The sequence below is a fragment of the Dunckerocampus dactyliophorus genome, chromosome 13 (genome assembly GCF_027744805.1).
Source record: "Dunckerocampus dactyliophorus isolate RoL2022-P2 chromosome 13, RoL_Ddac_1.1, whole genome shotgun sequence".
Classification (NCBI taxonomy): domain Eukaryota; kingdom Metazoa; phylum Chordata; class Actinopteri; order Syngnathiformes; family Syngnathidae; genus Dunckerocampus; species Dunckerocampus dactyliophorus.
In genome coordinates this window covers 18,165,416-18,183,757 of record NC_072831.1, presented here as the reverse complement: position 1 = coordinate 18,183,757, position 18,342 = coordinate 18,165,416, and the positions used below count along the sequence as shown (strand labels likewise).

Genomic DNA, 18,342 nt, shown 5'->3' with positions numbered 1-18,342 from the left:
ATGAGATCGTAAGGAGGGGGGAGACGTTCACAAACGGAGAATACCTGAAAGAATCGTTCATGAAAAATATCAGAGCATGTTTTATCTGAATTTTTAAAAAATAAACAGGAAATTACATAAAAAGAAAACATGAAATAACTACTGAGCCTCTCTCTGCAAAGACAGTCAAGGACAAGACCAACAGAGTGGCAACAAACATCACCAGTAGGAAAATGGATGACATCAATTCAGCACAAGCATATTTAATTGCCTGTGATGAATCAAGTGACGTTGCCTAGGTTCCCAAAGTGGGGCACGCGTACCTCCCGGGGCACGCCAATTGTCATTGGGGGTACGTGAATAAAAATGGCCTCATGGCCCAAGAAGAACAGAGCAGAAAGGAGACACAGCACATAGTTGTTCATTGCTCTGTGTGCATCATATGAACACATAAGTAAGTTTAAGTTTTTAATGTTGAAGATTTCGTTTATATTCCAATCCCCGCACGGCCCTTGAGAATTAGGCTTTATTGTTGGTTGCATATAATTTTGTACTTGGGATACTGCTTTATGGTGATTGTTGAACTTTCACCTTCAATTTGGTATTAAATTCATATGCAGACTTAAACCACAGCCATCGTGACTCAGATTCAACCCATTCAAACAGCAGCATGCCAACAGCAGTCTGGACTAAAAGATACATAGCATGATTTATCAGTGCTCATGTGAAACTTTCAAAATGTAACGATGCAAAATACACAATTTTGACCCGGAATTACTTTATAATTAATTAACCAATTAATTATCTTCAATATTTCTAAAAGATTTGTAGGGTGATTACTTATCTGTTTATCAGTGCTGATGTGAAACTTTATCAAAACATGCACAGCAGCAAAGAGCTAACATTATCAAAGCTCACCTCCGTGCATTTCCACACAGCATTAACATTTGTGAACAAGGACGAGGTGAAAGGAAGGATAGCGTCGGAGAAAGTCATACACGTAAGTCTCAATCTGCATCACACACGGTGTGTTCAAGGATCGCTGAACAAAGTGACCACAACGCCTGAAGAAGACGCACTATTCGTGAAACATAAATTTACTGACACGTGCAAAATCGGGGGCTTTCTAACATAGTCAGTGCATCCAGTCAACAAACAAATGACAGGCTCATCCAGCTCAGAAAATGCACTCATTTAGCACATAAATGATCTTGAAAAAACTTCAAAATGAAACACTTTTAATGCACATCGTCACCATCAAACCTCCTTATTTGTTCATCTAACGCACACAGAACAATGAACAACTTCATGCTGTCACCTTTCTTCTGCACTGTACTACCAGCTGTTCACATGAGGCGTTCGCACGCATTACGTAAATCTCAGTGTTCAGCTCTAATGTGGTCAAGTCATTTTTAATTTTTATTCATGTACCCCCTATGGCAATCTGCGTACCACTAGGGGTACGCATATCCCACTTTGGGAACCTAGGATGTAAACGATATTGATCAGACAGCACTGACATGCAGATATGTGAACTCGGATGGGCTTTTTATGGTTAAATCCTTCATAGTTCAGTGTTTAAGTTATTTCAGAGTAGGCCTTACATATGTATTCTGCACTTCTGGTAGCTGGATTCTGTGGTTGTCACAGGTAAAATTTTATATATATATATATATATATTTATTTTATTTTATTTTATTTTTTTTTTTATTTTTTACTGGAAGAGCAGGCAAAATGGCTCCTTTCATGGTAAAGGTTGCCAACCCCTGGTGTAGGGGTACTTTAATTGCAGTCGAGGTATGCGAATGAAAATTAAAAACCACGCGACTACACTAGAGCCTAACAGAGCCACGCAGTGCGCTTAAAGCCCCATCATGTGGACGGTGCCTGCACAATGCAGAATAAAGGAGGCAGACACAAAGTTGTTCATTGTTCTGTGCACGTTGTATGAACAAATAGCTGTGTTTAATGATTATGATGTGCGTTAACAGTGTTTAATCTTTAAGATTTCATGTATACTGTATGCCAAATGAGAGCTGGTCTTCTTAAATGGTGCTGTGACTAATTAGTACATTTTCTGAGTGCATTTTTATTTACATTTTCCCGTAATTTGTTTCTAACTGAATGCACTGACTAGTGTACATCAGTTGAAAAATACGGCTGGAGATTTTTACTACTACGCTACTGTGGCGCATACAAGCCAGTGAGTTTTACACACTACAGCTGGATGAGTCGATGTGCATACGTTCATGAAGGGACAATTAAGGAGGACATGCTGTCCTGTAAAGATGTCCTTTTCCAAAACAACAATTATATAATCATATAATCATGAATTAAATATGTCAAACTAAGATTTGTATAGTGTGCTTACTGTGGCTTATGTTTTTTAAGAATGCAGTAGACCTCAGGTCATATGTCTGAAGGGGTACGGGGCTGTGAAACGTTTCGGAATGAAAGTGATGTTATAAGCAAGAGGGAACTAAGACCGTTCTCACACTGCATTTCCACCTGAATATTCTCGATGAATATTTGGATATCACAAGCATGTGTCTTACATTCGAAAATACAAAGATCTTCCATTTGAAAGAAGGAGGAGTTTATTCTGAGTTGAAGGTGATTTTGTTATGTGAGGCCAAAGAAATGACTGATGAAAAGAAATGACTGATGTTGTCATTTCAAATAGTCATGGCGTTACAAACTCTGCAATCACATTTAGATGCTGGCAGTAACCCTCTGCTAGTTTTCATGTGAACTAAATGAAGTGCAATGAAATTAGATGGAACTATACGGAAGGAAATAAAAACTTCATATCACAAGAACCAGCTTCTAATACTTAATACTCATAAGTGTGTTGCCATTCGCACAGTTGCCGCTGCCAGGTGACTTAGCATGGACGCATTTAAATCTAATGCACTGAAATTCAAATGTTATTCCCAAATTGGAGCAGAACGTCAATGTCAAGCTAGCAGGAGGGTTTGGGGGAGGGGCGATCTGTGTCAAAAATAGGCTATTTTTATGTGTCTCACCTTGTCTGTATCAGCCCCCCACCCACCTCCCCATTCATTCAATTCCCCACTCTGTTATCTGAATATAGTCCGTAAAAGTGGCATGTAAGTAGTAAAATGAAAAAAAATCCATCAAAGAAACACCTTTGACAGTAGCTTTTATGATATTTTCCCTATATAGGTTGTAGTATTTGATTTCTGCTGTCATTTACTGAGACAAATGTGACACGGACAATCTTGTTAGAAATGAGACAGTTTGCACTTTTCCGTGATGGCATTGTGGAAATGAGGCGAGACAGACCACACATTCACCTCCCCTGGTGGTTCCAGAGGGATGCGTTTGATTGGCTGCTCAAGCCACTAAAATATCACAAGTAGTCAGCTGACAAAATGCTTCTGAGGCTCACGCCATTCACTTGATTTTCACGCCCAAAACACATGGTAGCGCTACCTGAGCGCTTTCATTTCCTCTCGATGCGCCCTCATCACTCTTACCTATCTCCTTTTCAATTTTCTGTCTCTATTTCTAGTCTATCAAACTCCTCTCTGTATTACCCCCCGACCGCCTCACCCCATCCCCCTCAAATTTTACCAAAACAGTGAGACTTTTTGGACCATTACGCTGCACGTCTAGCTGCACCATCTCTTCTTCACTGTGGCTCACCTTCTTGATTCCTAGTACCTAGTACTTATTCTCTCATTGACAGTACCTCCGTCCTCCCCATCATCTGGTCGGCCCCTGTCCACTCATTACACACAGCCCACCTCCAATTATCGTCTCTCTCTTCCCCTGATATATGCTCTCTCCTGTTTCTCTCCAGGCCGCTTCCTCAATGGCAGCTACTGCTCTTTTGAAGAAGGCGAGTGCAGTTGGCAGTCAGTAATGGGCCACGGTGTCTCTTGGAGAAGACTCCAGTCTTCAGCTAAGGCTTCTAGACAGAGCTGCCCATCATCAGGTGACTCCTGCACATCTCCCCAGAGATCATAAAGTGAAGTCTTGGGCTTTCTGAGTGCGTTGCAGTGTAAAGCCGTGACTCCATCAAGTACAGCGAGACACCCTATTGTTTGGAACAGTTAAACCCTTATCTAGATTGTGTAGACATGCTGTGCAATTAGTGTGACATCATTGCAGCGAGAAAAACTCAGTATGTTTTCAAGGAATCTAAGAAAAACAAAATATTGTGTGAGTCAGACTGATCATTGCTAGCACGTGTAAACAGCGAATCTGAGCGGACCTGAATGCTGACACTTTTTCACTGCAATGGACTGGCTAAGATTGCCTAAGCTTAAATTGTCTCCACTTGCTTCAGTTTGGGCAGTTGATTTACCCTTTCAAAATAAACCCATAGCACAGCTACAATAAGACCTGCAAACAGAGAAAAGGCTCTATTGTCTTTACATCTCTGGCTAAAGTAAGGTCAACAAATTTTATATGAGAGCAGACAACAGCCAGGAAGCGAACCGATTCGGCAAAATGGAGACTGCGGAGTAATAGTGAAGGCACATCATCAGGGTGAGCTAATGTTACAGTATAGCACGTGACAAAGGTTCTTAACCATTGAGCAATCAGCAGTGGTTTACATCACTCTTACTACGTTTTTGGCACAACCCGCCTGACCGGTTATTGGAAAAAGTGCCTGGTCTTACCTGGATTTGTGAATGGAAACTTGTCGAGAGCGACTAGAGGTGTGTACTGTGCTCAAGCAATCGACACCACAGTTCCCCCGGACAAGGATTACCTTGGAAATAAACTAAGAGCAGGACAAATGCACCAAACAGCTGTCTGGCAACATACAAAAAATTGGATGTTTATTGATATACCAATAAAAGTAATGTGTAGAGCATTTACAAAATGCACACCGCTGTAAGCATGTCCAAATTACTGTCAGCCATATCACCAGGTGGGGTTGGTTATATACAGTATATATATAGTGGAACCTCGGTTAGCATTATTTAACCGTTCCAGTAGGTCCGACTCAAACCGAAACGTACTCTAACCAAATCACTTTTTCCCATAAGAAATAAAGCGAATGCAATTAATTTGTTCCAGACAGCCAAAAATGTTAATTCAAAACACTTTAATTGTTTTACAACTATAGTTTTACATGCAGAAAACTATTCAAAATGCATATAAATGACAAATGTAAATGAACATTTAAGGTCACTTTTACTTTGATGTGGCACTCGGACACCACCATCCGGTTTTGCTATGAGTTATTTCGTTATTCAATGGTGTTTCTCACCTTCTTTATCTAAGTGCTGCTACTTGCAACTTTCTTTGACGCCATTGTGGGTTATTTTGCCGCCATGATCAGTAAGAAAAGCAGAAACTTGTGGCGCAACTGTGTTAGTTAGCCAAGAACTACAGTCCTGTACTGTAGAGACAGACCAATACTGAGAGGATAAAAGGGGGCAAAGCGCTACTACATTAGCAAAGGTGAGCCAACTTGCCAATGATTTAATTCCCCTTCTATAGCTGTGAAAATAAAGGTAAAATGATTTCATGGCTTAGACCAGAGGTTTTCAAAGTGTGGCACAGTTTCGGTGTAGCCTCGCTTCAAATAGTAGAATAGAATGGAGTTGGGGCTTCTTGTAAACACGCTTTATCTGCAGGATATTTTGTCAAGTTGTCTTGTCACCCCAGACTCTTTTTACTCTTTCACCGTACGAACTTCAAAACAAAACATTTGCCTTTGACATAACTGAAGTTAGCTTAACAGGTTTGAAAAAGATGTTTTTGGGGGTTTTTTTTCTTCAAGCTGCTGCACCTCCCCTGAAGTTTTCTGGTGCCTCCCAGGGGAGACCAGCCTCACACATTGAAAACCCCTGCCTTAGACAAGCTACTGCAGTTGCTAGGCAAAACAATGCATGTCAAGTTTACATGCATAGTTTATAGTTTACAGTGTAAACGTACCAAGTAATCTGCCAGTGAATCCAACGACAAACATTCCATTCCCATAATCACACGGAAGTGAGAGTTGGCTGTTGAATCAATAGAGTGCAAAGTGTCTAGCTCCACCCACACGTCAGTCAAACAATATGTTTGGTATCTCGGCACAGTGATGCTAAAAATGCTCTTCTACATATCAGCTTTTTAAAAATTTTAAAAAGGGCAAACAGATGTTCACCAAACTACTGAGTAGTGGAAGCTGGGTTTAGATACCTCATTAAAAAGGACATAAAATGGAATGGTTGTAAGACCGGGGCATTAAAAGCACATTTTGAACATTCATGTCCAATAGTGAGAGATAACCATGAACTGTTGTCAGAAGTTATCTTCTTTATAGTTCCACAGGATGTAAAAGATCTAGCATTAGGCACGGAGTCAGCAGAGCATTCTCACTTCCCTGACTTCAATGTGTCCGTTTATGAGCTCTTGGCTTTTGCTGAGGCTTGCTTTTGTTATCACTGAGTCCATTTACACGGGGGAACTCAAGGGAAGAATTACAATTTGAAGTCTGCCAATCACCAGTTATTAGAGATGAAAATAATATGGTGACATCTGACATTTTTCTAAATGTGTTACGAGTCAAAGCTTTGCACAAGTCAGAGTTATAGTTTTGTCAGAAATTATGTTTAATATGTTTTTTTTCTGCGTATTAATCATTGTATTTTTTGTTTTTTGACAAGGTGCAACACTCAGTGTGGAGGGAAAAGGCCAAGGTCGCTCAGCATTACTAAGGAGTCCTCTCTTTCCTCCTCCATTAAGAAACTCTCCGTGCACGGTGAGCATGGAATCAATGTTTTCCATAAGGAATGTTCTGTTGAGACAACATGTGTGCATGTGTTTCATTTATAGTGCTCCTAAACCCAAATTCAAAGTTATCTGGGAGAGAGAAACATATATCATCCATCAACCCTAATCCCAAATTCAAAGGCAAAAACCATATGTTTAACATGATGTCTAAGCAAATATGGGGCAGCAATATTCTAAAGTGGGCATACAGTGTGCAGATTAAGCCCCTTTTAAATTTCTGAGTCCCTTGTCTGGGCTGATCACAAGTTTCGTTGGGCATTATAAGCCGTGTGGAAGAGAAGGGAATGAGGAACAATTGGCCACTTCTGACGTGTTGGACGGTATGACAATCAGATGAATTTCCAGCATGTCAGAAATGTGGCCGGCATTGACAGTGATCTTGCACAGTTAACAAGGTAAGACAGATTTTCCAAATCTCCGAGCCTTGTCCGCTTTACTTCACCCTCGCAAAAGTAGAGGCTTCATTACAGGTGAAGGCACACACAGTAAATTTCTTTGTTGTGTTTAGCGTTAGCATTATGAGTTTACAGACGGCGGAAATAGGACGTCAGTGGAAAAGCAAGAATCTGAGCATACAAGCAAGTTGTGTCTCTCAGTCTGGCTGCATTTTGTGAGCTCGTCAATCATTAACTTTGACTTATTGTCACAGGCCATTAACTTGTACAATGTGAGTTGAAATTTAAGACATTAGGCTTTACTGTGTGTTCACTTGGCTGTAAGGATTCGACTTTGGAGAGGAAGGCGACTAATTCATGACCTGCAACAAACCAAATGCTTTGACACAAAAAAATGGAAATGCGGTTGGTTGGTGTTTATACATGTACAAGTAATGATTATAGGACTGAATGTACCTGTGAGGAATAGTTGTTGTCTTCTTTTGAAATGAAGTAGGGTTCTTTTAGAGGTGATTACATTCTATACTGCAGAGAGTGAGCATAATGATGGGGTCAGTACAGATGGAGCAGTCTGCAAGAGGAGAATCGTAAGAAATACTTGTCTTATCAGGATTGCTCCAACGAGGGTTCACAGACATCAAAGCTTGGATGGATGTATTTGCAACATGCAGTGATGTGTCTCTCTGTCGTTTTATCTGAAGGGGGGGGCGAAGGGGTGGGGAGAGTCAGATGTGGACATTGAGGCTGACCTTATCAGTCAAAGGCTGCATCTGCAGATCTATTCTTGAAATGGAATTATACTCTTGTCAGGCCGAGATGCAACTATCGCAAGCTGATGAACATTGCATGTTGCTGAGCTTTGATGCCTAAAGTCTCTATTGGTGATGATGTAACCAGCCAAGTGTTTTTTTGTGACTATCCACCACGTTCTGTGGCTCTTGCATGTGTACTTGGCATACCTAAAGGAAATGCAGCCAAGAGACCGTTTAAAGGAAATTTAAATTTAATTTAAAAAATAAGTAATGTAATCAGAAAGGAAACAAATGGATGAAGAGAATCTCATCACCCCTTTAGTGTGAGTAAGAGGCATCTGATATTTGTGGACAACTGCAGGCGGTGTTGGAGCATTGCAGCTTTTTCGCAGTCTCTTGACACCCAGCCAAAGATTAACTATGATTCCAGACTAAGACACTAAATCCTTTCTTCTCAACACTGAATTGGGGCTGTTCAATACATCCTGTGTGCTTTTGGACAACTACGTTGATGATATTCGTTTTGGGTATTAACACAGCTCACTTTCATGTCATGCCCATTGTGTCCTGCCTGCAATCATGCATTTTCAATGGTCGCCATGTGGTCTCACAAAGGATGATAAGCTGCCATGGACAAGCAAGTGCTTGACATAAAGGTGCTGTATTCTGTTCTCTGGATTGCGCTGCCTCTATGTGTCATGCTTATCAGCCTAAACCAGCATCTGTTCCACTTAAATGGTGAAACAAGAATTATGTTCTTGGTTTTAATAAAATGCTGCTGTGGGACACGGTCACAACCCGTGCTTGCTGGCAAGCTTTAAAGCTAAAGCTGTTTTCTTCTTCTTGCAGTTTAATTTGTGTTACACCCTGTTGGTTTATGCGCCAGATTACTTTGACCACATCCTTTCAGGAAACAACAAAATGAGATTCATTTGTGGAGAAACACAGAGGAGTGGTGCTGATGCATAACAACCCAATGATCCTCCTGGTTGACTTCTATTAAACTCTGAATAATTAGACAGATGTTTGCTGCTGTCTGATCTCTTTCAGTGCAGCACAACAAAACATTGGGCTTCATTTTTAGCAACTAATTTATTCTTACGTTGTACTCGAACACTTTTCAAAAGGAATGTGTGTATTTTTCTCATGCATACTGAAGAACATGCATGATTTAGCTAAATGATGCTCAGCAGTTTCATAATCTTTATAGACCTTAACAGAAATGTGCATGATTCTTAGTCATTAACATAATCAGAGGCGCCTGGTTTATGGACACAATCTCTGTCCTGTCCACTAATCAAGCTATGGTTTGAGTCCTATTTCACCCAGTTCTCCTTGAAGGAATATACAGATTTTACTTTTTAAAACAAAAGGCAACATTGGAGTGCAAACTTGTGATTTTCTGCAGACTGCCGTTGTGTTTAAAAGATATAGTTATGTTTACCATAGCACGTCTGCCTCACAACCAGGCCCAAAGTTAGCTGGTAGAGTTACGCTCCAGCTCCCCAATGACCCTGTGCAAGACAAGCAGCAGAAATTGAATGATGTATCTTCAGTGCTTTTGGGATGTTTAAGATTTCCCTTCGTTCATGGCTTAACTTTTGGCTGTCTCGTGCTACTTGTCGTCTCATTAGTTTCACCTGCTATCATCTGTCATACTCTACTGTGTAAGACAATCACCTCCTTCCCTTGTGTGTTTGCCACCTGTCTCTTGTTGTGTAATTATTACATCTGTATTTACTCTCCTGTCTTTATGCACAGTATGTCCAGAATACACTATGTGCTCAGTATTGGGCGCACTTGCCTCAATCGCTGGACTGTTGTGACCATCAATATGAGTAAAGATCGTATTGTAACGTCTACCTGGACGACAAGTCGATGGTCGATCAAAAATCTCTTTACTGTCAGCTGAACCATGCCAAAACAACATCAGCAAACTCAACTGTCCTCTGCAAACAGCCATCCTCCTCTCGCATCCATACACACACAGTCAGGACTCATGTCACGTTCACGGCTTCACAGAGTTTCAGAAATCACAAAACTCTTTAACACTACACATAACTGCCAGGTCGCTTCAGTATCCTTGAGCATGGTAAAGGACCTGCTCCTATGAAAATGACAGTAATCAGTAAGCATTGTAGCTTTTTTTATGACTGTTTCATTTAATTATTGTATTTAGTTTTTATTACTGTGTTTTACATCCTTTATGTGCTCCATGTACAGTGCGAGTGACTTAAGTGTTGATTTAGGGAAGAATTCCAACGTACACTAAAATTCGACTTCCTGCGTGTCGTAGGAATGGAACTTGTTCGTAACCCAAGGAAAACCTGTCCTGCAATAACAAAGAACTATAGCATTTGGCCTCGACACTCCACATGTTCTTTGCAAGCAAGCTGAAATGTGTTTCCTAGTTTTTCCGAGTTTCATAATGAGAATTTGTTGCCTTTGCTAATTTGGATTTGCTGACAGAAATGTCACATGCCTTACAACCAAAAAAACCCCACTAGTTTGCTTGTTGGTATATATTGTGGCATTGCTCATGCCTGTTTCCATTTACACAGAACTGCCTAACTGCATTTTGTTTGCCACAGGTACGTTTCTGGGTGTGTTCTGGAGGCTTACAGAAGGTTGCGCTGTCTTTGTGGCTAGTGGAGAACAGCACAGGCCCTGAGGAGCAGCGCCAACTGTGGCACTTAGCCAATGAACCCCCTTCCGAGAGGGGCTGGAAGCTCTTCACAGTTCCACTTTACGGGCTGGCAGACTGGTACGACACCCACCCGTCACTCTCGGGTTATGTCAAGACAGAATGTTTGGACTGCTCTGAAGGCATCAGATTAGTTTTATAAAGAAGTGTTTAACCAGTTACCATATCCCATCGTAACCTTCCATCACCCTTACCCTTAACACTTAAGTGCTCCCACAGCAAATGAACTCTGAAATATCAATCTCTTAGTCTTTCTCTCTCATGATGTATATTTAAAGCAATTACATTTAACGAGATGAAATTAATAAATCCCATAGAGACGATAGTACACATATCCATGGATGGAATGTTTGATTGCTGCGCGTGCAACATTTTCCTTTTAATCCGCCTGTCTTTGATAAATAGTAGAAATGTATACTCAAGGCTCCATCCTACGTGCCGTCCAATTAGCTCTGTCCCTGATTTCCCTTCAAAGAAGAGATAAAGCAACATAGACAGAAGAGAAAGAAAAACCCACATAAGGCATTTCATCTTTGTTTGCCTGACTGGTGGTTTCTTTGCCATTCAAGCTCAGATAATCCTGCTCCCTAGAGAGTGATTAATTTTTGATTTCTGGGTTATGTAGTCAGCAGCACTTGTGCTCTAAATTAGAATGTCATGTCCGTAACCACCAGGTGAACCTGCCAGTCTTTCTCAAGTGACCTTTGTAGAGCTTAGGCAGAATCAGATATACAGCCTAAAGTGCTGACCGAAGTCAGAACATGGCCGACAGTACATCTACATACAGCAAGAGACGAAGTCAGGTTACCAAGAAGGTAATTGATATGTTAAAAACTGATTGAAATACCCTTCTGAGAAGTACTTAAAAGTGTAAATCTGATTTTTATCTCAAAGAGTTAATCAAACCAAAATACATCAAACTGTACACCAGGAGGGTAACTTTATTTACCAAACTCAGCTAATCTCATGCATGTGTAATTGTTTGTTCTCCTTGTGAATATGAATGAATATTGTCTGTTTAAAAAGATGCATCAGACAGTTGAATTCAAATTACAGACTTTTTGCTGAATTTTTCTCCAAAGCTTTGTGACATTTTGTAATAAGCGTAATAAATCCTACCTTGCTTCATTTCCATTGGGAGCTGCCCAGCCTTTCACAGGTTGTGTGGTAGTTAAAGGTTCTCTGTATGTCCACAGGTTCTGGCTTCTGTTCCGCACAGAAGATGGACCTGGACCTGGTTCAGCTATCTCTCTTGACAACATCTCTTTCAGTATGAACTGCTTCCTGGCTTGTGAGTAATGATTACTTTTATTTTGTTTATCAGACTTGGGTTCAGTTTAGGGCCGCACGGTGGTCCAGTGGTTAGCATGTTGGCCAACACAGGAACAGTCTGGAGGTCGGGAAGACCTGGGCATTTCTCGATTCTCCTTTGGGCATCTCTGTGTGGAGTTTGCATGTTCTCCCCGTGCGTGTGTGGGTTTTCTCCGGGTACTCCGGTTTCCTCCCACATTCCAAAAACATGCATGTTAGGTTAATTGGAGACTCTAAATTGTCCATAGGTATGAATGTGAGTGTGAATGGTTGTTTGTCTATATGTGCCCTGCCATTGGCTGGCGACCAGTCCAGGGTGTACCCAGCCTGTTGCCCGAAGTCAGCTTGGATAGGCTCCAGCATACCCCCGCGACCCTAATGAGGATGAAGCGGTATAGAAAATGGATGGATGGATGGGTTCAGTTTATTGATTTTTTAAACTTTGATTCAGACAGAAACCAATTCAAACCACCAGCACTTTCAGTAAATGGGCAAATTTTAAAATTAAGTCATAAAAATACATTAACAGCTATCCGCTCCGTTGGTACATATAAATCTCCTTCCGCTACTGTTAAAACCTACTGGGCAGACAGTAGACATGGTGCCGTTCAAAACTCTCACATTTTTACTGAACCGGGACTCATGGGTATTGGTCTCTGTTAACTCGTTCACTTACTCTGCTGCCGGTAGCTAAATTAAAAAAGGAAACCATGTAAAATGTCTCTAACTGCATTTGTATAAATGTATTAACCCCATGGAGAAAGCAACAGATCTGCTCCTTGCCTCAAATCCACTCTCCTTTCCACTTCCTGTTCCTGACTGAGAACCTGGGAACTCGCGAATGCCGGCATGAGGGTGTTGACAGGGGAATCGTGAACCCGACGTGGGCTCACGGATTTAGTGAATTGTGCTGCGGTCACGAGTTTAGTGAGTCGGTTAGGTGGACTTGTTGCGCATGTTGAAGTTTATCTGGTGATGTAGACGCCACAACGAGCGCTGAATCGTACAGTGACGTCACCCCCATATTGGATATGGCAAGAGAGAACGGGGAATATGTTTGGCATGGACTTGTACCAACCGGTTTACAGTCCAAACAAGATCTCATGGGATTCCAAACACAATTTGTTGACTATGTGGCATAATGTTGTGGCATAATACTGAATTATTTAATTATATAATATTATATAATAATATAGTATTATTACATAATACTGAAAGCAGCCTCCAAAAACTTTGTAGAAAAGTGCTTTTGTAACTTTGGACCATTTTCTTGCATTTGTTTAAGGGGTAGATCCGCCATATCGCTGCAACGGGCCAAGCATCTCAATGAGGTGTTTGCTTAGTGTGTATATGTTGTCTCCCTGTGAGGGTTTGTTTTTTTTTTTGCTTGTTGTGACGCCCAACTGGAGTGAATTGAGTACTCGATTCACTTCAGTAAGTGAGTCACAAAAACTCAAATCAGTAAAAGGAATCGATTATCCCTTCACTAGTAAACAGCTTCATTGCCACTCACCCAGGAGGGTAGAAATGTGCAATATGTTAAAAAAACATTTATATTAGCCACAATGTCTCCCCCTTACTTTGATACCAAGATCATCCATGTAGACCGTGGCTATGCAGACAAAAACTGTATTTTGGTTGTCTTTTTCAAGCTAAATGGCCCCTTTATGCCCAGAGTTGAAGAGGTTAAGGTTTTAGTGTAAGATAAAATGATGTCTAGCATTCGTGGCGTTCAAAAAGCGAGGTTGCACTTGGACAACAAATGGACAGCTTGTTTGCTTTTCTCAATTAGCATTTTTTGGTTCTGGACTGTGGAACTTTTCCCACAGGAAGCTCAAAGACAAGCTCGCAGGCAGTAAAGCAAAGATGTGATGATATTGCCTGAGCATCATGCGTATTTGATGCCCGATCAGATTGATTGCTCATGATACCACTGCCTGACCAAAAAATGTCACCACCTGGATTTAGCTAAGCACGTCCATCAGAGCCTCCCACTGGATTACTGCATGGGTGATTATGTTTCAGCTGGCAGCAAGTTATTAAATGCTCACGGATGCAGTGAGTCGCTTCTCATTTGTTAAACGACCATGTTAAAAGATACATCATGTGGTCATGGAAAATTAGCAAGGATCATATTATCAGCATGCATCAAGCATGGAAACTATCTTGGGAGAGAGCTGAAACTACTCAAATCAGGTTAAGAACTGTCCAATTATTAAAAAGTGGAAGGACAGCGGGAAACTTTGCGCCGAGATCAATAGAAGATCTTGGTGAAAATGAATGCAATTCTGGACAGAAAGGAATGTTGTGACATCGCGGAAGCTTGTGGAAATGATGCCACAGTGAATGCAATCACAGCTGAAGGCGGTCCATCGAAATATTAGTGTGTGACTGTATTTTTTAGGCCAGGAAGTGTATAATTACCAGTATTATATTCTTTATTTGTTCTTTGATGGTATTACTTCGTATTTAAACACAATTTAGAGCATTTGAAACTTTAAAAAGTGTTTTTTCACTGGTGCTTGGTAACAGAAAAAAATGGATGGTAATGTTTCTCTGGAGGCCAGGGGTGGACTGGAAGAGGAATTTGGCCCTGGGCTTTTTGGTCCAGACTGGCCCAGTACAATCCTTGCACATAAATTGTGCCAACTCACTCCCACCGATGTACATACAAACCTGCCACCCCACTATACTGAACAAAATTCCTTTATATTGTGGGGCCTTGAATAAATAAACGAGAGTGAATCACTCATGGGTGGGCTCACTGGGCTGCTGGGTCTCCGGTGAGATCACGTCCACATGAGAGGGTGTGTACTGGGCCCGCCGCCTATCAAAAATCTGCACATGAAAAGTAGGAATCGTTAAATATAGATTTAAATAAGATAATGTGCAAAAAAAAAAGTCTGCATGTGATCCGAACTTTGACGAGCGAAGTATGGAAAACAATAATATGACCATCTGAAAAATGGACAATAACAATTTGATTTTAGAACAGAGTACAGCTTAGCGCGTAATGCATGGACATTAACACTCATTTTAACAGGAGTGTTTTGTTCACTGTATCTGTATAATGTGAAACCGTTGACAGGACAATAAACCACGAACACAGACTAAAAAATATGTTACATCAATGTCCATGATGCAAATTGGACTGTGAGCACTAAAAAATGGTGCATGTTGACACTTGAAACACTTCAACTCTGGAGGGGACATGATTGAGGGGACGCCGTTATATGTAGAAATGATTGCAAACTGCAGATATACAGTACATTCACAAAAATGTGACTTGCATGCTTGGATATAGCAATGTGGCATCGTTTGATGAAACGATGAAACGTACATTATAGTGATCTAATTGTCATGTTACGCAGGACAGGAGCGAGTACGTCCTGTCCTGCGCCCTTATTCTGGCAAGCGGTGCTTCTGGCGTGGTGGATGGGACAGCCGCTCCACGCCTGGTGGCCGCACAGTTGCGGCCAATGTTCATTAGCGGCAGTTAAAAGACCAGGGCCGTCGAATGCGCGGTGCTGGTTCATTGTTGTTATTGGACCTCGTTGCCTTACCGGTGCTGTCACCTAAACTTACTCTGCTTATTCTCTGCATACCGGGGGTCAAGTCTCCGACAGCTACCATCAGTCGTGACACTAATTTATCTTTTTTATTATGTATTGTGTAAAACGAAGACATGAACAACATCTGAATGGCGACCCACCATCCACCAGTTCAAGCCTGGTGTTTTTCCAGAGAGATTATTACATTATTACATGGCTGTTTGACGTGTGTGGTACAAGGCAGTGTGCTAGCATGAATTCACTTGAGACAAATGTGCACATTAGCCCTCAATAAGTCATCAAAACTTACCTTTATGCATTCCCACATAGTATCAGCATTTGACACCAAATATGAGCTGAAAGAAAAATGGTAAAAATACAGTAGTAGTCTATCTGTGCAGCATGAGATAAAGTTAGCACACCGACAATGGACATGCGTCAAGTGAGACGGATGTAACAGAGAGAATCCGGCCACTTTTCAAAAATAAAACATCATGGAAATTATTTTTTCTTTCTGTGCGGCCCGGTACCAAATGACCCACGCCCCAGTACCGGGCCACATCCCGGGGGTTGGGGATCACTGCTTTATATAACTAGATTTAGTTGTAACACGCTGCAATATGTTTGCTATGTTTTATGTCCATGGACAGAATTTTGATTTCAGAGGTTGGGGGACACACAACTAGCTTGAGTTCCAAACACAGGTGCACACATACACACACATGCATGCACACATAGGCACAGAAGTTGTTTAAATTTAACATCTGACATTAAAATCCATCTAGCTAATGGCGGAACAACTGGCCAACATGTTAACAACTTACAGTGGCAGATAAACATGATGATCCAGCCAACTAATTAAACACTGGTGTGCCAGTCCAGCCACTCATGGAGTGACAGCGGGGACGGCTAATCACACGTTAGCAAGATTCGGCAGAGCCAATTGATGAGCTCGTGGGCGGCCTAAAAGGAAACAAGTGTCAATTTGAGCTGCCATTTTTTGCTTCATCCCAGTGTTGTTTGTCTTTATTTATATTTACTAAATAAATAAACTACCGGCCATTGGTCCAATTTTGATTGGCCCACTAAGAAAATTCCTGGTACTCCCGATGGCCAGTCCACCCCTGCTGGAGGCTTTAGAGTAGTGACTCTCAAGAGGCAACCTGCAAGCCACCTATTTGCGGACCCTGAGCTGAAAGTGAGATTCCTTCACTATCAGAGCTTGCGTGAATCAGCAAGTCGGATTTTGACCATCTAATTACGCAAATGTCCAAAAATAACTTGCGCCGTCACCCTCAGTATCTGTGAGACTGTTACACAAACTTACCGTAATTTCCAGTGTATAAGCCGCTACTTTTTTTCTCATGCATTGAACCCTGCGGCTAATTCATGGCTACAAACTACATTTCCCATGATGCTTAGAGTGCAGTTGTTTCTGTGTCACATGTTTCTGTGTACTAAATATCCCATGTTAAGACATGGACGCATGCAGCTTATAAAGAAAGGTGCGGCTTATATACAGAATGTACAAATCTGTTTTTCCTCTTTAAATTCAGTGGGTGCGCGCTATAGTCCAGAAATTACGATCATTAAACGTACTTTTATTTTATGTTGTGTTTCTTTCATCCACGCTCATATTATCAAAAGCAGACTGGAAGAGTGTAGTATACTAAGTGGTGCGCAACCGGTGCTTCTTCATGTTGCTTTTTATTTGTATGGCTGTTTTTTAACATGCTGTCATGTATTGGTGAGTGAAAAGTGTTTTGGATTTTGGACAGCAGGAAGTTGTTTTGCTGCTGCTTCATGGTGACTTTCCACAAGTACTGTAGTCATACATAACATTTATAATTTACTTGAAAACGACTCCCAGTAATTGTTGTTTTTAATGACTGGCCTTTAAAATAATAGGTCTTGTAATGTTTTTTTACATTTTTGGGTTATTTGCAGACTTTTTGTTTTGTTTTTGAATATTTATTTAAATCAAATTGGAAGTTATGTTTTTCTGTTATTTTATTTGACTATTTTTGTAGTTGTTTTGAATGCAAGGCACATTTTGTTTTTAATATAAGCATATTATGGCTTGTGACTTAATCAACTATAATACATGGACTTTTTGTCAGGAAAGGGTTCGGGGTTGTGGGCTGAACTCCAAAATGCACACACCTTAGTGTGAGTAAAAGATGAGAGTTTATTGATGCTCAGACTTCATGAATAGGGGAGGGGAATCCTCGGAGGGCAGTGCAAGGACAGCTAGACAGCGAACACAGAAGCAGGGCCAGGCAGGGAAGAAGATGGATCCCACTGCAAAAGTGCACGAAAAAACAGGTGGTCAAAAGGAGTGGCGAAAACACAAAGAAACAATCTTACTAGAGCCGGTGTTACCACTAGAGGGTTGTTAACAATCTGGTGACGTTTCCTCCTCCCGGTAGGTCTTTTAAGGGATGCCATCAAGGATAAGGTAACGAGGATTCCACATCAGAGCCGTCAAATGTGTTTACAACAGGGTGTTGCCATGTAGGATCAAAGGTGTGCACGGGGAGGAGGGGGATGAGAGATCTGGAAGAGGAGGAGGGGAAGGAGAGATTGGGGGATCCTTACACTTTTGACTCATTAAACCTGTTTTTTCAGACCTTTAAGATTTGTTTTTGAGTATCCCTGCTTTACAGGGTCAAGGCTATATTCACCTTTCCAGATATGTTTGTGTTGAAACTATTTTTTGTAAACAGGAGTAAGATGGCAACCATGTCTGGCTGGAGGCCGCAAGGTTAAAAGTTCAATACATTCATCCGTCTCTCCCCTCCTGAACAAACATGTTTGATATGTGTCATAAATAGCAATGCCACATCATCTTTGCACCTGAGTATATATATGACATGTCAATTCGGGAG

The 18,342-nt window shown here is 41.1% G+C and overlaps 1 protein-coding gene across 2 annotated transcripts in view; it reads left to right on the top strand.

The window, feature by feature from the left end:
* Positions 1–18,342, top strand: part of alk (ALK receptor tyrosine kinase) — a 375,499-nt gene that overhangs the window by 289,436 nt on the left and 67,721 nt on the right. For both annotated transcript variants that reach the window (XM_054795492.1, XM_054795494.1), the window contains exons 7-10: positions 3,806–3,940; positions 6,615–6,709; positions 10,480–10,652; positions 11,789–11,883. In XM_054795492.1, the coding sequence (XP_054651467.1) occupies positions 3,806–3,940; positions 6,615–6,709; positions 10,480–10,652; positions 11,789–11,883 (498 nt within the window). The remainder of the gene's footprint in view (positions 1–3,805; positions 3,941–6,614; positions 6,710–10,479; positions 10,653–11,788; positions 11,884–18,342) is intronic.